General features: G+C 40.0%; 1 protein-coding gene across 1 annotated transcript in view; it reads right to left on the reverse strand.

Moving 5' to 3' along the window:
• pdgfc (platelet derived growth factor c) overlaps positions 1-23477 on the reverse strand; it is a 144190-nt gene that overhangs the window by 38877 nt on the left and 81836 nt on the right. The window contains exon 3 of the mRNA XM_055159401.1: positions 4667-4859. Within this exon, the coding sequence (XP_055015376.1) occupies positions 4667-4859 (193 nt within the window). The remainder of the gene's footprint in view (positions 1-4666; positions 4860-23477) is intronic.

The following is a 23477-nucleotide window of genomic DNA, read 5'->3' on the forward strand; positions in this document are numbered from 1 at the left end:
TATAGAGAGAGAGTGATAAACATGGTGATAGATGAACAGGTGTAGATAGAGAGAGAAAGATAGAAATAAAGATAGAGGGATATAGAAGGAGGGGCAGATGTGGCACTGACCTCCATGACCTGTTAAAAGCATGTTTTTGCCGTTTATTGCCTCTATCTCGCTTTACATGTACAGATTTGTAAATGACAAAAAGAAAAAAGAGTCAACACTGAAACTTTTCATCACCCGGTTTCCACGGCAACACCTGGAGCCTCATCCGTCAGCGAGCCCACCGCCGCCGCAGAGGTCAGCTAACCCGCTATCATGTTACCTTATCATGTTGTGGTGTAGTTCACATACTCAGCACAACGGCGGAGACAAATGTACAGGTTAAACTGTGGGTTATAATGGAGGATACGTCAGCGACAGGCCGAAGACGAGCTGAGAGAACAGGGCAGGACGTGGGACCGGTCTGGTACACGGATTTGGGGGTCAGATGGGAAATGAGTACTTTTGTGGTTGAAAGTAATCCATCAATTTTTCTACCCTAACCTCTAACCCAATCCCAACTTTACTCTAACCCAAAGGTGGGCAATTATTTTTTCCATGTTGCCACATAAGAAACAGAACATATTGTGCACTCAATCCTGCATAATATTAATTGTATTTCTTTATAAAAAGCAGTAAATAGCATTGTTTTGTAAGAGTATATGTTATGACTAAGCAATGAAAAAGTGAGGCTGCCTTACAAAAAATGTAATATAAAATAAAAGCAATGCAGCTGTAGTCCATGCCTGAGGTAATTTATTTTGTAGTTCCAAATGAGCTTAAACAGGCTGGTCAGAGTCAAGCAAAAGGCTGTATGTGACCCAGGAGCTGTTCAGTGCCCAGGTCTGTTGGGTCTGATGATCTGGTGTACCTGACTTTTTAAACACCTGTAATACAAGAACTGCAAGTAAAACAGGGTCTACAACTACTATTACTACTAGGGCTGAACGATTTTAAGAAAAAAACTGAATTGTAATTTTTCTGGCAGATATTGCGATATCCACGATTTTTTTTCAAATAAAGTTTCAATGCACATGAACATTTACAAACATCACAGAAACTTACATCATACCATAACTACGCATCAAAATGATGCAGACAGCAGGGGAAGCGATGTAGACAGTAAGGGCTGTGATTGGTCCTCTCTACCACCGCTCTACATACATTTCCTGTACTACAATTTCCTTTCTTTCAATATGCATTGAGTAATGTGTTTAATGCAGCTTTGTGCACAGTTGTTTAGGTTTTACAAGAAACAAAATTTAAAACCACATTGCTAATCTAACTATTAGTGCTGAAAAACACAGCTGACTCCTTGTGCTCTGATGCTGTCAGCTTCTGTCGGACTAATGGACACGAAGGTTCTTTCTGTGACAGAGGATGATGAGTCTGTTCTGTGCTTCTGTCACGTTGGCGATGGTTCATGTTAAACTTTACATGAATGCCAGGTTTAAATCCTACCTCCTCGTGTTGTGTTGGTGAATTACTTTGTGGCGCATACTGTACACCTCGATGCAGATCCATAAATCCATAAATTGGGCTTTAGGAGCACTGCAAAAAACCACGGCTTTGACACTTCCAAAATCCTGTTGCCTGAAATTGCAATTTTCAGTCAATAACGATAGATCGTTCAGCTGTAATTACTACAACAACAACAACTACTGCTACTGCTACTGCTACTACTACTACTACTACTACTACTACTACTTATTTTACTCATACAACTATAACTGCTGTTACTTTTTCAGTGTGTTGGTTCATGTGCCTGTACGATGCAGATGTTATTGCTTTGGAATGTTCCACAATATGTTATTAAACTTATTAATTTTAACTTTTTTTCTCTTTTCATTGTGGATGTATTCATAACTCAAAAATACCTTGACACATGCATTATTACAACGAACAGGGTCTTTTTTAAAGGCATTACTGCAATATTTGAGCAAAATTTGTCTTACCACAGAATAAGCAGCTCTTGAGGTCAAAGTAAGTCAGCTGTGTACTGTCTATTTCTAATTTTAAAGATGAACGTCATAATCAGGAAGTGTGAGTTAGCTTGCTAGTTGTTGTTAGCTTTACCATGATGGTAAAACTCCACTCTGGCCTCTGAAAGTTGTGAAAGGTGCTTACGAACTGAGTGATTAGGAAGTCCTGAATGCATGGAGTAGGTCATATTTTAGACCACAGCAAACCTTAAAAATACTATTAGTATATATTTTTTTTTAATTAGTATTTTTATTTTATTTATTTTTTTTTAAAAGCTGCATTTCTGAAACAAATAAACAAACAAAACAAAAAAAACTAAGCAATATTTTAGGAAGAGAGATAATCAAAACCCCTAATCAGAAAAGTTACATAGTGTGAAATACAAATCTATAGTGTAATATTAAGTAAGAGCCATTCACATTTAAATCAAATATGTGATTTAGATCAAACTAATCATTATTCATTCATTATTATGACTGTATTTTGGAAGATACATTTGTTTGACATGTTGTGTGTTGCATTTTATTTGTGAAACAGCTGCACATCGTCATGATCTCTACAAATGATGAACTGACAATGTGACTGTGACACAATATTATGTAATGTTACACTGTCTAGCTGCAAGTGCTGTTCACTATTTCGTCCATTAGGGGGCCCTAAAGACACAACCAGCCAGCCAGTCCTTCCTCCCCCTCCTCCTCCTCCTCTTCCTCGGGGCTGCCTTATGCTAAACAGTCCAGTCTCATATTGACAACAGCAGTGGAATGCACAGTGACACATTGATCCGGCATTCTCAGGATTTCCCTTTAAAGTCAATGGCGACTGAGGCAAGCCTAATGAAATTGGACGACTGCATAAAAACAGAGCATTTACAGGATACGCTTTTAGATTAACATTTGAACCAGATTATAGAAACAGCATTTAGGAAAGTAAAAGTGAAAGGATGCGATACTTATTATTCTGGGAAAACAAATGATTCCGGTGTAGAATTGTCCACATTCAGCAGCTGACAGGGCAGACTGAAGGCAATTTCACAAATGAGCACACATCAATACTAAACCTTTTAAAACGCACTACAACCAACGCAGGCCGGAGAAAGGAGCGGACTGGTCAGCATGGGTCAGACATGAACACAGCTCAGTGGTACAGAGAGTGAGAGTGGAGAGAGCGATCCACAAAATGGACTCCTGTGAGCTCTAAGGTGTTTAAAAATGTTGCTATGTCCTTAAAAACAGACCTGGAGAATCTATGTGTAATTCTTTCATTCATTTTCAAAACAAAACCAAAAATAAGAAAAAGAAAAAAAACAATTTTCTTCATTATTTGTCGCCAAAACCAAAATGAAAAAAACGGATAACGATTTGTTTTTCAGTTTTCTAAACGGCCGTTTCTTGTTTCTGTGACCTAAACTGCGATGCTGGACTTTTGCGCTGCATACGGACTGAACCAGGACTGAAGTAGGACTAAAACAAGACTGAACCTGGACTAAATCTGGCTCAGTCCAGGTCTCAGTCCCTGTCTCAGTCATTGGTCTGATCCTGGTTTGGTACCGGTCTCAGTCCCGGGTTTGGTCTTGGTCTCAGTCCCGTCTCAGTCCCGGTCTCAGTCCCGGTCTCAGTCCTGGTCTGGTCCCGGTCTCAGTCCCGGTCCTGGTCTCAGTCCTGGTCTCAGTTCTGCCCTGGTCCTGCTCTCAGTCCTGGTTCTGGTCCCAGTCCCATTCCTGGTCCCAGTCTCAGTCCTGGTCTTAGTTCTGGTCTCAGTCCCGGTCTCAGCTCTGGTTCTGGTCCTGGTCTCAGTTCTGGCCTGGTCCTGCTCTCAGTCCTGGTCCCGGTTTCAGTTCTGGTCCTGGTCCCGGTCTCAGTTCTGGTCTCAGTTCTGGTCCCAGTCCCGGTCCCAGTTCTGGTCTGGTCCTAGTCCTGGTCCTGGTCTAAATCCTGGTCTCAGTTCTGGTCTGGTCCTGGTCCTAGTCCCGGTCTCAGTCCTGGTCTCTGTCGGTCTCAGTCCTGGTCTCAGTTCCAGTCTGGTCCCAGTGTGGTCCCGATCTGGACCCAGTCTCAGTCCTGGTCTGGTCCCGGTCTCAGTCCTGGTCTCAGTTCTGGTCTCAGTCCCGGTCTCTCTCCTGGTCCTGGTCCCAGTCTCAGTCCTGGTCTCAGTTCTGGTCTCAGTTCTGGTCTCAGTCCCAGTCCTGGTCTCAGTTCTGGTCTGGTCCTAGTCCTGGTCCCGGGCTCAATCCTGGTCTCAATTCTGGTCCGGTCCCGGTCTCAGTCCTGGTCTCAGTCCCTGTCTGTTCCCGGTCTGGTAACATAGATCAGAAAATAGTGTCATATGGGCCCTTTAAAAACATAAAAAAAAAAAAAAAAAAAAACAGAACTAGAACAGCAGTGGTCCCAACTTGTTCCTCACGTTGCGAAAGCGCTCCAAGCCTCCTAATTATTCACCACAATGAATTTATAAGCATGTACACACAGAGCGGAGTTTGGCTGTTGTGGTGATACTGAAAAGAACTAGCATGCTAACATAATTAAATAAAAACAGCACACAACATTTTCATTTTGATCCTTTTGACCCATTTCTCAATCACTCTCGACCACTGGTAAACACATCTTTTATCGGAAATCCCTAAACTAGTGTAAAATGTAAGAAATGAAGTCCTTACTTGCATATGCCGTCCTCCGGGTCCTCCAGTCCGAAGCGTGGGTCGAAGTGCAGTTGGATCCTCATGTGGTTGGGGGCCACCAGCCTCCACACCAGCGCTGTGTTCCTGGGGTAAGTGTGGGGGAAGTTTGGACTGCTCACCGTGCCCTCTCCAGACACTGTAAGCACCTTCTCCAGCTGGGAATCCTGTACTCCTGCAAACACAAACCACTTCATCAGTACACAAAAACAGTATATACTTGAAGTTTGTATTTCACAATATCATCTTCAGTTCTTCTCTGTGTGGCGTTTGCATGTTCTCTCCAAAGACAGGTTGCGATAAGAACCATCCTGTTTGACGCAGCTTTCCTCACCTCTGAGTGGTCAAAGAGTGGTCTTCTTGTCTTACATACATATTGCATTGGATTTATATAGTGCCTTTGAAGAAACCTAAAGCACTTTACAGTATTATTCTGAGATTGTAGTGGGCGTGGTACGTGGGGGTACGCCGTCCACCCACTTCCCCCGACGTGAGATATAAAAATATAAAATAGCTACCGTACTTTCCACACTATAGGGTGCTCTGGATTATAAGGCGCACTGTCATTAAATGGTCTATTTTCGAACTTTTTTCACAAACAAACCGCACCGGACTTTAAACGAAACACAACAGTTTGATGGGTCAGTCGGACTTTGGCGCGTTCAGTTTGTCTCGGCTTTGTTCAGTTGTGGCGCATAGGGAGGGTGCTGTCTGGGACCGCTGGATTGTTGTTCAGTTGTGGCTAGAAGTGGCACATTGCACTCGCTTTTATGGTTTGTTCCTCCGTTCCATTCCTCGTCCGCGTGGAGTGATGAGTGTCGCTGTCTGCTCTGTGCGCGTTTGCGTGCGCTGCGGGTGGTGCGGCTTTGTAGTTTCCCGAAGTCATACTGGGACACCTGAGTGGATTTGTGTATAGGGTGCTCTGGATTGCGGGGCGAGCAATCTTTTTGATGAGGGTGGAGGCTTATGAGCGCGACCTTTGGTGCGGAAAATACGGTACAACTTAAATGTCAAACTGGAGCTACTGGCAATGGTGAAAACAACCTGCATAGGCTCATGATATCTGCAGTACTGTCCTCTAGTGACCTGCCACATGAGGGAACCAGGACTGATTCCAGGGCTGAACCAGAAGGAGTAAATCAGGAATAATCCAGAAATGAACCAGAACTAAACCAGGCCCGGAGGTGAGCTCCTGTAGACTGTCGGGTGACTGCAGGAGAATAGACTGGCGCAGAGCTCCCCGCCTCACGGGGCTAAGTGCAGTCGTGGCCGGTCGCGATTTGTGGACAGCCTGCTCTGTGGTCTCGGGGTTCTCTCTCTCACTCTCAAGTCCAAGATTAGTCCTGGTTCAGTTTCCTGGTTTAGTCCTGGTTCAGTCTTGGTTCATGTGTTGCAGCCTATGATTTTTGTTCTGTAGGTGATTATGAACGGCATTAATGTTAATAACATGATTCTGCATCATTTTGAGTAAAAAGAAAACATCAAATGTTACAGATTTTTACTGGGCTGGTGTTGTTGTTGTTCCCCACTACACCACTGATTATTCTTTCGTCACACATACAGCGCATTCATACTCGCCATTGTGGGAAGAAACACTAGAACTAGTCTTTCAGCACTTGTTCATCCAAGTACTAACCAGGCATGGCCTCGCATAACTTCTGTGGTCAGATGAGATTGGGCATTGACAAGGTGGTAGGGATAATGGTATCATATATCAGTGCTGATACTGAAAAAAATACTAGATTGGAAATCAGCGTCCAAATATCGGTTTAGCTGATATCCTGATTTGACATATAAACTGTTGTGTTGAATGTCTCACAATATTTGATTTTTGTCACCTTTGTTTTGTCTTATTTTATTTTAGGTTTAATAAAGTAAATGTTTTCAGCCTCTCCTCTGGTATCGGTTGATATTGGGTATCGGCAGATAAAGCTAGATTATTGAAATCGGTATCGAAACCTGGTCCGGAGCAGATTATGAGTTTAGGGCATGTTACCATAGAGATCTACCCCGATACAAATTTATCCAGCTTTATAGTGACCGGGACATCATGAAGTTACCTTGCTAACCCATTAATTTGTGCTTTTACTGCCCAAAGTTGCTGCCCAGTTCCCATTTTAGAGTCGTTTATTAAAACACATGTCCTGAATGTGAGACAGAAATCAAACCACACTTCTATGACAACACCCCAAAACATCTTCAACACCATTTCAGAGTCCATCCGATTTTCCATCCAAAACCGCATGCGAAGTCAAACCCTGCTACTGTACATCCAGCCACATTAACGACTATTCAGGCTTCATCTGCCACTTGTGTAAATCTGCGGGCCTAGGCAAACAGGTCTCACGTCTGGAAGTTAGTTAGTCCATTACAGGGATGAGTAACCTTTTCCTCCGCTGGACCACCCTCTCCTCCTGTGCCCAGTATTAGACATGATTCATGCTGGGGTTATGTGCAGACGGCCAGGGGGAGTCTGTGCCATGTCCTCACTGTGTTACACTGTGCTTCTCTCATCCAAAGACAAGAGAGCAGCTCGAGGAGTGAACAGAAGAACTGAGAGAGACCTACCATCACACACCAGGCACATGTATGAACCAGCCAGGATTCACATGGAATAATTTACTGCTTGACCTGTGTTAATAATGCGATAATAATTCAATGCATATAGTGCTTTTCTGGACAATTACATTTCTTTAGTCATTCACTTCATACTCTGTGATGGTAAGCAGTATTAGTAGTATTGTAATCACAGCTATCCAGCAAACTGACAGAAGCAAGGCTGACGCGCACACCACAGTTATACTAGCCAATGTGGGTGAGGTCTTCTGCCTAAGGACACAACAACAGCTCCAGCTCCACAGTAGCACCTGGTTTTCAAAGCTGTCTCCCGTCCAAGTACTAACCAGGCCCAGCCCTGCTTATCTCCAGAGATCTGAAGAGATCAGGCTTTGACAAGAAGGTCTGCCACAAATATTATGCTTGATCCTGACTTTTTGTTTTGCCTCTCATCCAAGTAGCTTCCTGAGTAGTGTTTCTAGTTAATGCAGAACATTACTTTTGGCCTTTCACATTGTCTTATTCAAACTGTGAAAAAGTGAGAGTGCAGAAAGGATCAAAACAAGAGACAACTAGAATATCACTGATGACAGATGAATAGATGAACCTATCATCTAATAATTTGAAAGATTAAAACTGACACAAAATAGAGCTGATTTAAAATAAAATGAACTGATTAGTCGAGTGATATTTCTGCCCTTTTTGTGGTCAGTTTGATGTTCCATTCACGTTTGAGCCAGTCTGGAACCTCGACCATGACATTTCCAGGTATTTTAGCACTTTCCTGATGTTTTGTTGAAATGTCAACTGAATATCATTATCCCGATAATGCAAAAATTTTACCATAGGCCATGGCCTCTGGGCAGGACAGGTGCACAACTGTTGTTTCCCAACACAAAATAATTAGATCAATCAGTAATGATGATATAAAAACAACTACTATTTACTTTTGTTACAAACAAAATATTAAATTCTTCATAAGACAACTAGCAGTTTTTTTTTCGTGTTTTTTTTTTTTTTTTTTTTTTTTACATTTGGAGGGCCTGATATGGTTGAATAGGCCTGGAAGAATCCAACCTGACCCAACTAACTCCAACATTTACTACAACGTTCATGTCATGACAAGGACTCTAATGACCACATGTACTAGTGTACATAGAAGCACTGAAGCAAGACATTTGAAAGTTTAAATTAGCAACAAGGCTATATATACATACTGTGTACTATATATACATACTGTGTACTATATATACATACTGTGTACTATATATACATACTGTATATATAGTACACAGTATGTACACAGTATGTACTGGATATAGAGTCACTAATCCTGTGTCTGAGGTATGGCTCAGGGCACTTTCTTCCCTGATGGATTAGGAATGTGAACTCTTACTCCAGCGAGACAGTATCATTATTGTACTAAACATGAAAATGCTCATGTCAGGAAGAAGGCTTCAATAAATCTATAAAAGCACACCTGAGATTTAACCTTATACACTCCACTAAGACACCAAATCCACCAAACCAAAATCCGGGTTGGGAAATAAAAATCTCACTAATACTACAACAATGAGCACAGATAAATGGTTTTCTACAGCTCATTAATGGAACGATCGCTAAGTAAATAGTGCATGTTGTGTAAACCAACATACTCTTCACCGTTGCATAACCCTCCACACAATCACATAAGCCTGAGTCAACACTATACAGACTATACTGATAATTCACCACTTGACTGATCATGATCCATTTTGTCTCATATTTTCCTCTTAATCCTTCTATTGCTGATTGACTACGGTTAATTTCTAAATGTCAAAACCTCTCTTAAAGTCTTTTATAGACTTTCATAGCACAATTTAATTATAAAAATGTCATGTTTTGATTTGACAAAGCCCCTCTTTCTGAATGCAACTTGATCAGACCTGAACTTGGCTCCAACCGCAACAGGTAAATGAAAATACTTACTATTACTTCATACGGTGGACTTACAGGCTCTGATGTGAAAGTTTGCTTTGGGTCTCTGCCAGGTCGGAATAGATTGAATAACGGCGTGTCAAAACCAAACAAAACCGGGCACGACTGAATGAACGGCTCTTTCATAAGTGCGCAAAGAAGCTAGCCTAAAGTGCTAACTGTCTAACCGGAGAATAAAGGGATACTGATACTTTAAAGAAGAAATATTGTACGTTCTTTCAGGTACTTTCGCATCAGGTTTGAGAAATTGTAGTGTATTGTTTCGTATCCTGCTTTTGTATATTCATGAAAAATATTGGCCTACAGCTGAGGCCAATATTTTTTTGGGAAGAGATAACTGCACTAAACATGACTAAACTGCTTTCTTAAAGGTTTGGGGTAAAATTGGCCCTACACATTGGCCAGAAAATGATGGCAGAGCTGATTGGCCTTTGGATTCATCCATCTATCTTCTTCCCTTTTATCAGGGCCGGGTCACAGAGGCAGCAGTCTGAGTAGGGACTCCCAGACTTCCCTTTCCACATACTTCTCCAGTTCTTCCAGGAGGTCCTGGGGCATTCCCAGGATAGCCTAGATACCTAGTCCCTTCAGCGTGTCCTGGGTCTTATCCCTGGGCTTCCTCCAGGTGGGAGGTACCCTAAACAACTCCCCAAGGAGGCATCCGGAACAGATGCCCGAGCCTCAGCTGGTTCCTCTCCACATGGCGAGGAAGTGCCCACGGTCTTTACCCAAAGCTCAGGATCATATATGAGGGTAGGAACATAGATTGAGCGGTAAATTGAGAGCTTTGCCTTCATCTCTCTCTTCACCACAACAGTCCTACAGTGACTGCATCACTGCAGATGCTGCACCCTTCATCCTTTACTCAGGATCTCTGCTGTTTGCAGATGAAGTTGTCCTGATGTCTTCAGGACCTGCAACATGCACTGGGGCGGTTTGCGTCGATTGGGATGAAGACCAGCTCCTCCAAATCTAAGGACATGATTCTCTACTGGAAAAAGGTGACTTGCCCTCTGTGGGTGGGTAGAGAATCCCTGCCTCAAGTGTAGGAGCTCAAGTATCTTGGGGTCTTGTTCACAACTGAGGGAACGCATGTAAATCGATCAAAATATGACTTTGACTTAAAGGGTCTGTATCCATTTTTTTCAATATATAAGCAACTCTTGGGTTAAAAATAATCCTGCTGTATGATGTCTGCATCTAATTACTATTAAGCATTTTATTGTATAATTCAGAAAGTATGCATTAGCATGCTAGTTGTTAGCATTCGCTCTAGTCCCTGAAATGTGTGAAAAACTCTTCACTGCAGTGAATAATGCTAGAATCCTTGGAATTACCTTATTGGAATGCATGAGGTAAGTGAGGAATAACTTTGGACCTCAGCAAACCTTTGAGCTAGTTCTGTTTTTCATGTTTAACTACAATATGTCTCATATATGACTTTAGTTTAAAAATAATAATAAAGTAAATGAATGCTGTATTTCATGGCTGATCTTCTGTGGTCTCATTTCAGAAAACACATGTCATATTTCTGTATGTTGTTTCCATATGTTAAAGGGGAAATTTTTTTGTTGACTTGGCTCAACTAGAAAGAGTTCAATATGAAAGAAATGGAATAAGACAATACTGAAGACGCCAATACAATTTACAGAATAGCTTACTAAGCACAAACACTAAAGCTGTTTTGGAAACTAGACTTATGAAAATAGCTAAAATCTTGTGATTTTTTTCTTTAACATCAAAGCACAAAATTAAAAGACTTATATGGGCTGTCTGTACTAAAATACTGAATGAAGAAATGTGTAGGTCTGTAGTCGACTAAAGAGCATGCATGGCAGAATTTCTCAAAACAGAGATTCCATAGCTCTGTGTTTCTCACCCAAACTGCACTTACAAGACTACACCTGCAGGGGGAGTTCATGCAAAAACAACTATTTACGTGGAAGAAAGTATTAGGAAAAAATGCACACTACCAGTCAAAAATGTGGACACACCATCTCATTCAATGTTTTCTTTCTATATGATCAGTACTTTCGTATATGTATGTTATGTAATAATGGGGAAAAAAGTGAAATAACAAAGCAAACTGTGGCTGTGGCTTGGTTATATATATATATTTTAACTTAACATTGATTGAGACGGTGTGTCTAAACTTTTGACTGCACTGCAATGAAGCTAGGCCAAAAAAAGTTATATGAAAGAGATACTAAAATTCCATGACTCCAAAATATTCATTCTTTTCCAGGATTTCCATGACCGTGGGAACCCTGTTTACAGCTGTACTGATTTACAAAAGACACAATGCTTTCCTATGAGAGCAACATGTATGTGTATGTGTGTGTGTCTGTGTGGGTGGGTGTGTGAGTGGGTGGGTGGGTTGGGGGGGCACAATATAAATGTTCTATCCTGTTCATTTTAATGAGGCAGAAAAATAGGTGCAGACAGAGCAGTTAAATGGTTGTTTATATGTTCATCGCAATTGCCAATGAGTAATACAAGTCAATATTTAACTTCTAGCTCCATTATCTTACCTATAATTTAAGGATTTGTGGTGCTTTATGAAATAAAACTTTAATTTCTCTGTCAAACTGGTGTGGGCCACAAAATTTTTGGTTTAATTTGATTTTTATATGTTCATCCCATTTGCCAATGAGTAATAAGAGTCAATATTTAACTTCTAGCTCCATTATCTTACCCAATTTAAGGATTTGTGGTGCTTGATGAATAAAAATTTAATTTCACTGTCAAATAGATGTGGCCCACATAATTTTTTTATTATTATTATTATTATTATTATTATTATTATTATTATTATTATTATTATTATTATTATTAATTTTGTGAAGTTTTAAGACCCCATATAGTGACACATACAAGACACACACACACAAAAAAACCAACAACAGAAAATTAATGATACAAACACTGCCACAAAACATAAATAAATGAGTATAGACTGACAGTCTGCATTTGTGTGCACATATTATCTGTAGCGCTGTCGGTAAAATTGAAACACAGGTGATGATCAATACCAAAACCAGTATCAAAAATAAGCACCATGCCAAATAGCACCAATGCTGAAGAATAATCTGACAGATAGATCAGAACCGCGATCAGCCAAATAACCTGAGAATTATCTCCGTCCATACTGGAGCCAGCATGAGACCCCACGGCAAAGCCCGGGAGTTTTTGGTCTGATTTGTTTTTTATATGTTCATCACATTTGCCAGTGAGTAATACAAGTCAATATTTAACTTCTAGCTCCATTATCTTACCTATAATTTAAGGATTTGTGGGGCTTGAAGAAATTGCATGGTTGTTTGCTTTGTTGCTAATTTCAGTGCTAATTGCTACATGACTTCTACACGGTTTTGTTTTCTTATCTTGTGGTTGACTGGTTTTTCATAGTCTCTGTAGTTTGGTGGCTAATATAACAAATACGCATTCCTTTAATACTTTACAAAGATTACAAAGTGTGAATCTGTGAACCAGTGAAAAGAACCAGTGAAAGCAGCTATTTTCAGATGGGTGTGATTGACAGGTGGATTAGTTGATCAGGAACAAGCAGGGGACTGAAAAAACATTCCAGATTTCTGCAGAATCAATGAGGAAAGCCCTAAAAAAAACATTATCTTAGATTTAAATGTGTCACTGAAAAAAATAAATAAATCTGATGGCATGATCATATTTGGTCAGACTTGAGATGAGACAAAAGGCATGGGGACCAGACTGATCTTCAGCTGTTTAAAAAAAAAATAGAGATAGACTGTATTTGAAAGGCAAGGGTTACACTAACTCTCCCCTAACATCCGTATTTACCCAGGATAGTCCCAGTTTTGATCCCTGTGTCCCCCGTCCCAACAGAATTACCCAAAACCATTGATTTGTCCCAGTTTTACAGAAAAAATGCCCCAGATGTCCTTGTTTTTGACCAATCTACTAGGTAAAATACAGAAAAGCTGCTTAAAAATGACCAAAACACAAGGACAATGTGACCATACTGACTGACTCACAAGTTACTCATTAAAATGCCGAGTGCAAAACAGTTTTCCTTAATTACACACTAATTTCACAGCTTTATTATTATCAATTTACCAACCACCCCAAACCTACCCCTCGGTTTTTGATGTTGAAAATCTGGTCACCCTACCCTAACCCTAACCCAGGCAAGACTAACGCTAACTCTCCCATTGAAAACGCATGGGAGCCAATGTGAAAATACATTACAGCTAACATATAGAACAGTATCAACCTTTACAATGAAGCCAATCTGTTTACAAACACTTTCTTTTACTACTACTCGACAGCCGTTTAAGCAGACGTGCCAGACAATAGCGTTGTTTACTGCTCAGGACTTGGCCTCAGATGAATCCATTATCCTGTCTCTCACTCTGTATTTCTTTCATGCTTTGGCCAGATCCTCTTGTCGCTCAGTTTGTGGCAGTAGCTCTGGCCTGATTGACGGCCTTTATATCCATGTGCTGGCTCAGGAGGAAACACGCCGAAAGCTTTTATGTTATTAAGACCGGGCTCTCCATCACGGTGACGTGTTTTAATTACAAGTCTATTACAGAGCCTTGTAACACACCAGGCTCATAAAGAATAGAGGCAGGAAAAATAGGCAGAAAGGTGAATGGGTAAATGAGTTATATGCTATGCAACAGGAAGGGGGAATATGTTCATGAAATATTGAAATGGTAGTATATCACAAGAACAAAATGAACATTATGCTAAGAATATCAAACTGAACAGCCCATTCAGTGTGATAGCCCCTAATGAACCCATTAGGTCTTCTACTATTACAGTATTGCATTATGTTTCTATATAGGGCTGAAAGATTTTAAGAAAAAACTGAATTGTGATGTTTCTGATATGTGATTTTGATTTCATCCATTTTTTTCAAGTCAAGTTTCAGTGAACATGAACATTTGCAATTTGAGGGGGCCATAACTACGCGTCAAAACGATGCAGACAGCAGGGGAAAGCGACGCAGACATTAAGGGCTGTGATTGGTCCTCTACCACTGCACTACATGCATTTCCTGTACTCCATTTCCTGTCCTCCACTTTCCTTTCTTTGAGCATTGAGTAATAATGTGTTTAATCCAGCTTTGCGCACATTTGTTTACGTTTTACAGAACAAAACTTAAAACCACATGGCTCATTTGCATAAACTGTAAGCACTGAAAAAAACAGCTCGCTCCTTGTGTCCTGATATGGTTCAGCTTCTGTTGGACTAAAGGACACGACTTTTTAGAATATGTATGTTCTTTCTGTGACAGAGGATGTGCTGCTGATGGTGAGTCTATTCTGTGTTTCCATTGTGTTGGAAATGGTTCATGTTAAACTTTACATGAACGACAGGTTTAAATTCTACACTCCTTGTGTTGTGGCGGTGAATTACTTCATGGAGCATAGACCTTGACGCAGATCCATAAATCCATAAACTGAGCTTTAGCACTGCAAAAACAAATTATAAAATACGGCTTTGACAATCCCAAAATCGTGTTGTCTGAGATTGCGATTTTCGGTCCAAAATGATAGATTGTTCAGCCCTATTTCTATATTTTATTTACTTTTACTTATAAATATAAATGTAGAATATTATACCTTATTTGACACCATCCATGCATTTTCTTTTGCTGATATGGGGCCGGGTCACGGGGTCAGCCTCTTGCTATTTTTCTACTTATTTTGAATTTATTATTACCATTTATATCCTTACTCTTTGTTATTATATTATATTGTGATGTGGGAGCTACTGTGTCCAAATAATTTCCCTTGAGGATCAATAAAGTCTACGTCTAGACAGAAACAAGCCAACCAAGAACAGCTTTAGTCTGCAATATCAGAACACAGCAAAAGGGAAAACCATCTCATAGATTGGGACAACACTAAAGTTACAGCGAGCGAGTACCGTTGTGGGATCAGGGAGGCCATCGAGATCCAGAAAAGCATCCACCAGACTGTAGTGGTAGTAGCTCAGTTGGTGCTCATCCTCTGATCTGAAGGTTGATGATATGAATCGGGGTGTGCAAAAATATTGAAATACTGATATATTGTATTATTTAATGTGATGATACAGTTTTGATATCATGGACTGCTGAGGAGTATTATATAGTATTATTTTGTTACAGAATCCGTGTATCATTCGTTCATTCGTTTTTCAATATAAAACCAAAAATAAGAAAACAAAAAAACAACAGTTTTCTTCGTTATTTGTCTCCAAAACCAAAATGAAAAAATGGATAACGATTCGTTTTTTCAGTTTTCGATTTTGTGTTTAAATGAAGAATGGAAAAAACGGATAACGGCCGTTTCCCGTTTACGTGACTTCAGTGACTGCGATGCCGAACTTTTGCACCGCATACGGACTGAACCGGGACTGATCCAGGTCCGAGACCAGACCGAGACCAGAGCGGGACTGAGACCGGGACCAGACCGGGACTGAGACCGGGACCAGACCGGGACCAGAGCGGGACTGAGACCGGGACCAGACCGGGACTGAGACCGGGACCAGACCGGGACCAGAGCGGGACTGAGACCGGGACCAGACTGGGACCAGAGCGGGACTGAGTCTCAGTAGCGCTCTGGTCTCAGTCTGGTCTCGGACCTGGATCAGTCCCGGTTCAGTCCGTATGCGGTGCAAAAGTTCGGCATCGCAGTCACGGAAGTCACGTAAACGGGAAACGGCCGTTATCCGTTTTTTCCATTCTTCATTTAAACACAAAATCGAAAACTGAAAAAACGAATCGTTATCCGTTTTTTTCATTTTGGTTTTGGAGACAAATAACGAAGAAAACTGTTGTTTTTTCGTTTTCTTATTTTTGGTTTTATATTGAAAAACTAATGAACGAATGATACACGGATTTTACAGCTCTACATTTTTGTTGTTTGTTTAGTGGAAGGAAACTGTTTTGATGATTAAAATGTTTGTGTTTCATAATAACTTTGCACAAGAAGTGGTTTCACAAAGACTTTATAGTATCACAGCCATGATTTAGCCCTTATTTTTAATGAAATATATCAAATCGAATCGAATCGCTCACTGAATCGAGATATGTATTGTATCGTGGCCTATGTATCGAGGTATGTATCGTATCAGCAACTTCTTAGTGATACCCAGCCCTACTCTTGACATATGCATCATTGGTTGACGTTGCGATTCCTGCTTCCACAGATTAATATTGCTGTTGGGCAAGACGCTTAAGCCACGTCGCCTCCAGTGTCTGCTTACCTTGGTGTATGAATGTGTGCGTGAATGGACGAGTATATTGATGTAAAGCGCGTTGACAGCCTTGAAGGTTGAAAAGTGCTCTGTAAATGTGACTGTAAATCAAGACGAGAGGGTGTACGAGAACTTTCTCACACCTGGATACAGTTCTGAAGAAGTCGGACAGCTGCACCAAGCGGGAAGACAGAGCCAAAACCTGTTTAAATCAATCAAACAGACTCGTCACAGCAACATCACGTGGCATTTCTGAGAAAGGCTGCAGAGGTTAGTCGGAACTGTCAAGGTGAAATAAACAGAGGTCTGTACACAAAACTTTAAAATGTAATCAAACAGAACATTTGACTTTGATAGCACCGCTTTAGCAAAAGCAATGCGTTGTGTTGTTTTGACCTTGCGGGCTGTTTCTTTAATCAAATATTGGTTTTCATGATTCTCTCTGACGGAGCTTACGGATCTGTGCTTTGATGCAAGTGAACAAAAGGTGCACAGAGGAGGAGGGCTGGATACTCTGCTCTTAAGTCCAGGAGAAGGGGAGCTGAACCAAACAGGAATGCACTCGGACTGTCCCCTCTCACCGTGCAATTACCCCTGATGAGAGCGCCCGGATTAAGCAGGATGTAGCAGGACGGAGGCTGGGATCAGGGCTAATTTGGCCTGTGCCGGTCTCCGGGGAAGCTGTTCATCACTGGGTTGGGTTTTTCTATTTTCATTTCCATTCTCTTAAATGTGACGCTCACACAAGCACAAATAGCTCTTTCCTAAGTAAACTATTATGATTGCCTCATTGTTTTTGGAACCCTCATTTTATAAGCATTTTTGAGAGACCATAACTTCATTAGAAAATTTGTATTATTGTAGATTCTGCGTCATAGATTTTAAATCTGTTGTCAAATACAACAACAAATTTGGTTGCCGCTCAGTTTTATTTTATTTTTTTTCATTTTTTTTTTTACTCCAAGCAGATATTTACAAATTAATTGTTGAACCTGAATATTGGAGAGAATGACCATTTATCTCAGATTATTCTTAGTCCCTTGTGCTCTTGGTCTCTCAAAAATGCTTATGAATTAAGGTTTCTGAAAAAGTGGGCATGGCTCCAAAATTTCAACGGGCCATGACTCATGGCTCATTGGGGAGATTCCTTGAAAACGACAGATTTCATATGGGTGGACCCCATTTTAGTTTCTTCCGCTGCATTATCAAGCATTACTGTTTTTCAATAATATGGCAAAACCCAATTGACTCTCATACAATAAAAAAGTTGGGTGTGCTAGCTTTAAGACACACAAAAGGTACTTTTTTGAATCTTGTATTCAGGGTTTGTTTCCTCACGGAAATAAATTGTTAAAGCACAGTGTTTATTATTTCATAATATCAACTTTCATCCATAGTGACACTCAAAACATGCTTTCCAAACAATTTCATAAAGGGAGTTGTCAAATATGCTTAAATTACTGTTTATGTTAATATTTAATTTAGTTGTGGCCACAGCTTGTGGAACTGTTATTGTTGTTGTGTCTCTAGGCACATTTGACTGCTACCAATATAAGACGGGGGGAAAAAAGAAAAAAAAACTAAAACATTTGCTCACAGTATGAATGTATTCAAAATGCAGACAAAAGCCTGGTCCTATATTACATAAAACTGACTCTTGTGAGCTTTTACCCATGTTGTGGTGCAGTGAAGGTGAACACACTGGAGCACTTTCTGTTTTACCACATGACATCACAAGCTGGAACAGATTTTTTTTCTATTTGAGGCAAGAACACAGCCTGTATATGCAGTGTTTGTGTGTTAAACGTGTGTGAATAAAACAAAACACATTATAACATAGATCATAAAATAGCGTAATGTGGCCTCTTTAAGTCTTCTATAGTGCACATAAGCAATGTAACGATATCCAAATCTCACGGTGCGATATTTTCACGATACACATCTCACGATATGGTATTTATTGCAATATTTTGTGCAGGCTAACAAAATTGTTAATATGCTGCTTTTTCCTTTTAAAATGTCTTGACAAGACTTAATCCAAAGAAGTAATATTTAAAAGTGCCTAGAACTGCTATTTCTTCATGTAGTTTGCAACAAAACGGAGCAAAGGATCAAGGTCGATGTAGTTCCCTGTGTTTTTTTAGCCATTGCTGCACCATAACAATGAATGTAAGCAAAGAAACTTATATATAATTAATTATTAATATATTAATATATATATTAATTAATATATTGTGATGGCCCATGATATTATTGAGAGACTTTTGATGATATGATATTACAATATTTTGGTTATTGTTGCACCCCAATCAGCTGAATAAGACTGCAGTAAGATTGACAGTGTATATACTGTATGATGTATGCTCAGGTCAGGTCAACTCAGTGATTTTTAGTTCACTGTTAGTCTAAAATAATCACTATAATAGCAACAATTACTGTGATCATTTTCCTTAAGGTGACAGATAGAGCAATTACCACGGCTAGTTTTCCTTTCCACCCCCCCTTCACTCACTCCCCTTTATCCTTCCTCTATATTCTCACATCCGCTCTTACTGTAAAACCCCGGGCGTAGCAGTGCCTTGCGAATGACCCCAGTCTCCGGGTTAACCATGTCATCAGATGATCACAGAGCTCCCCCCACGTCTCCCCCCCCTCAGTGTATTACCTCAAACATGACTCCTATGTGACCTACTTTTTTTTTTTTTTTCTCCCCGCGAAAGTAGATCCGACTATTAAGGGAGGAAGTGACTTTGAATAAATAAGGGCCTATATACAGTGCAGCCATTGTGCTTTGTTCACACGTTAGGAGGTGAACCGTACCCTGCTGTTACTTATTAACCTAGCGCCTGCCAAAACAAAAGCTTCGGAAATGAGAGCAGGGTAGCAATGGCGAACAGGAGGCTAATAAAAAAGAAAAAAAAAAAAAGGAGATGGCTTTATTCTCTTACACGCGTTTACAGAGGGCTACCGCGCAACACGTGGAAGTATAGCCCGCGCAGATTAATCAATGGGAGATGCCCGGGAGCCGAGTTACGCTAACGAGAACAGTGCGGCGGTCCAGATGTTGAATGCAACTCATAAAAAAAAAAAAAAAAAAAAATGAAGGACAGGAATGAAAACGATTTGCTACTGAAAAGTGCAGCACATTTATCATTACTTTGCTGTTAGAGGAAGAGTTGTGGAACAGTGATGCTAAACAGAGAGGTTTGTAGCAATCAGAAGGGTTTTTACAAGACATTAATGCTAACATGAAAGAAAGTTTTGCTGTAATAAACATTGTGCAAAATTACCTAATAGTGGTGTTTTGATGGTGTGCAGATTAAAACATGAACACAATTGCTATAGGAAATCTGCAAAATCGTACATAAGAAATGCAAATACAGTACCCCACAACATATTTAAGCTATATTATATGTTTATTTATTTAATAAAAAAAAATAAATTAACGCAGGAATATTCAAGAGATGTCTTCACACGATGCACATATTAGCAAGCATGGCATTTATTTGTATTTTTTGGTAGAAAAGATGTAAAACTAATCAATATAAGCATTCATTAAAGGTGTGCAAAAATATCAAAATATCAATATATCGTATCGTTTAATGTGATGATACGGTATCGATATCGTGGACTGCTGTATCCATATATCACCAAGAGTATTTTTTCGTATATTTCACTGAATTATTTACAGTTTTGTTGCTTGTTTCGAGGAAGGAAACATTTTATATGTAACACATTTGACATTTTCACTGTTTTGAGGATTAAAATGGTGTGTTTCATACTGACTTTGCACAAGTGGTTTAACAAAGACAGTCATGAGTTAGGCTTTATTTTTTATTCAGCCATATTGAATTGATTTAAAATATATCATACTGAATTGTATCAAATCAAAAGCTCACTGTATCGAGATATGTATCGTAGGGATGTAAGAATTCAAACAAAAAAACATGAGCGGCAGTAGCTCAGTTGGTAGAGCATTTGCCCACTGATCTGAGCTGAAGGTTGGCGGTTCGATTCCAGCTCTCGACATAAACATCACAGGTTGAGCGGTCAGATCCACTGACCCACAGGTTGGCTGGTGAGATTCCAGCTCCCACAGATGAATGCTGTCGTTGTGTCCTTGGGCAAGACACTTAACCCACCTTGCCCACAGTGTCTGCGTACACTGGTGTGTGAATGTGTGTGTGAATGGGTGAGTGGTTCCTTGGAGAGTGCCTCGAAGGTGGAAAAGCGCTACAGAAAAATGTGACCATTTACCATATAACTTCATATTGTCTGTGCTGAAATGAATCATGGGATATGTAGTTCCACTATAAAACCATGCATTTAAGCAAAGAAACTTGTGATTCGATATATTGTGACAGCCCACGATATTATTGTGAGATGTTGACAATACGATATCACGATATTTCGGTTATTGTTACATCCCTAATGTATCGTATCGTGGCCTATGTATCTAAGTATGGACTGAATCTGCAACATCTTAGTGATACCCAGCCCTAGTGTTTATTCTCATTTAGTTGTTTGCTTTTCAACAAAAGAGGTGAGAGTGACTAACAGAAAACCTGCTGTCTGTTTTTATGATCAGGTTGTGTTAAAACAAAGCTCAAAGTCTTACTAACAGAGCTTCAGACAGAGTGGTGCCTCCAGTTAGCGTCACCCTACCAAGGAATGTTGATGACATCAGCTGAAAGTCATCAATATCCAATTTTGTTCTGGTATAGATAGTTCTAGCTGATGGGGCTAAAAATTCCAATAATCTCCACATACTTTAATGGAGTAGACTTAAAGGGTATGTGATTTAGAATGAGCTGCTTGTCAGGGAGACTCTACAGGCCCCTGTAATGGAACAAATCAAAGACGACAGCTCGGCGCTACACACAGGTACAGGCTCAATCCTTTTTAATCAAGTCATACGTTGAGTACAGTCTAAGTATGTCAGCATGTGTAATTCCATTATAGCGTGACTGCAATGTGGAAATACGCTGGAAAGATGAAATTTGAAATGAAATGGCATGAGGGCGTTCAGTGTAAATCCTACGAGAACATGTACGAGACACAGTTTGACTATGAATGAATGGAATAAGATAAGCTAACAAAATGAAACTCGAGGTGATTGTGGCGAAGTAGGTTAAGCATTTGCTGACCAACCAGGGGATGTTTTCATATTCATAAATATATATACGCCAAACAACACGGTATTGGTACATTTTGATGACAAAAAACAAGGGCAGAGGGCACACAAAAACAAAACTTATAATATAAATGTGAATCAATTTTTAGAGAATATACCATTTTCAAAACAGTTTTACTATAAGGCGCACTTAAAATCCTTTAATTTTCTCAAAAATCGACAGTGCGCCTTATGTATTAATTCTAGTTGTGCTTACTGACCTTGAACTGATTTTATGTGGTACACAGAGCTCAAAAATCTGTCAAAATGTTTTAGTACGACTTTGTTAAGCTACAAAACTGCACCGCTTGATAGACTGTCGGAGCATTATGGCTACTGTAGTCAGGAGCCTCGTGGAGTCAAAGCTGACCGCATCAGCGCACAAGGAGCGAGCTGTTTTATGGCTTATAGTTTATGTAAATTAGCCATGTGGTTTTAAGTTTCCTTTCTGTAAAATGGAAACAAATGTGTACAAAGCTGCATTAAACACATTATTACTAAATGTATATTTGTGTCCTCCTCGTAGGAAAAACAAACAAACAAACAAACTTAAAATTATCCATCCACATTCACATTCATAATACACATTCAACAAAACAGGGAGGCAACGCCGGCAAGTTACGTCACGATCTGCCAATGGATCGTGGATGCCTGGGCTAAGGGATCAGTCTCAAGTGTCATCCGTTTGTTTCACTTAATATGTCTTATAATCTGGTGCACCTTATGAATGAAAAAAGATGAGAGAATTCAACATTATTGATATTACGCCTTATAGTCCGAAAAATACGATAAGTGTAATATCTCCTCTTTAATTGTGGCTTTAATTCTCTTTTTTTAAAACATGCTTGTGGTCCCCCTTACTATTTCACATTTTCTAACTTAAAATAATGTCTGTATTTGGAAAACACACAACTGTTTCTAGATTCTGTTGTCAGTAAAGGGAATGAATAATGAGAAAATAAACAAATGAAGCTATTAGGAAACGTGGCTGCCATGCAAACCGAGCCATGCGTTCGTTGTTAAAACAATTTGACCACAGAGGCAACAAAGTCCAGTGATGATTTATGACTTAAAAACTGCACATGAGAAGTCTGGGTTTTTTTTCTGTGATGCAACAATACAGGCAAAATGTAAATAGAGCATCTTTGAGTGCTCAGAGAAGAGTTTTGGATTACTGGATTGACGTCAAGTCTAGGTATTATCTCAGTATTCTGGCTGTGTGTGCAACTCTTCAGAAACTCCATAAAGGGTCTATAGGTACATTGTCAAAGCCATCTTTTAGCCTTTCTCTGGTTCTGATTAAGCCCTCCCGGGAGACACATTACACCCGTATGGCTTACACTGCTCTATTTGCTTTGTAAATTGGTTAAATGATTCTTCTCACACATTTCGGGCTCTGGATGGACTGATGTTGCGCTGCTCTGTGGGGGCCTCATGCATCACACGTAACCATTGACGACAGCTACTTCCTGTGGGGTAATGACTGGCGGGTCACTGTGACACTAACACCGGCGTGTTTGGAGATAGGCCTGTTGTCTGCTGAACACTAACGCTCCATCGGGGGCTCAGGAGGAGAGATGGGTTGAGAAGAGAGCACATGTTTATCATCCTGCATTAAAACTTTTTAACTTATCCTTGAACAGAAAAAAACATGATTTACCCAGATGGACATGTTGCCAGAGCATTAACCTGCAGATAGAGGACACATACATGTTCTTCTCATTCTCAGGTCATGACTCATATGAAAGCTCAGAACGTCCAGAATTTACTCACTGAGCTGCAGAGGCTGATTAATTAGACTATTTTAGACTAACTAAATTTAAGCACTGGAACTGCCAACCCAAATGAGAGAAAACACCA

This window comes from Boleophthalmus pectinirostris, unplaced genomic scaffold (genome assembly GCF_026225935.1).
Source record: "Boleophthalmus pectinirostris isolate CB_2022bp ecotype Guang Dong unplaced genomic scaffold, ASM2622593v1 HiC_scaffold_23, whole genome shotgun sequence".
Lineage (NCBI taxonomy): Eukaryota > Metazoa > Chordata > Actinopteri > Gobiiformes > Gobiidae > Boleophthalmus > Boleophthalmus pectinirostris.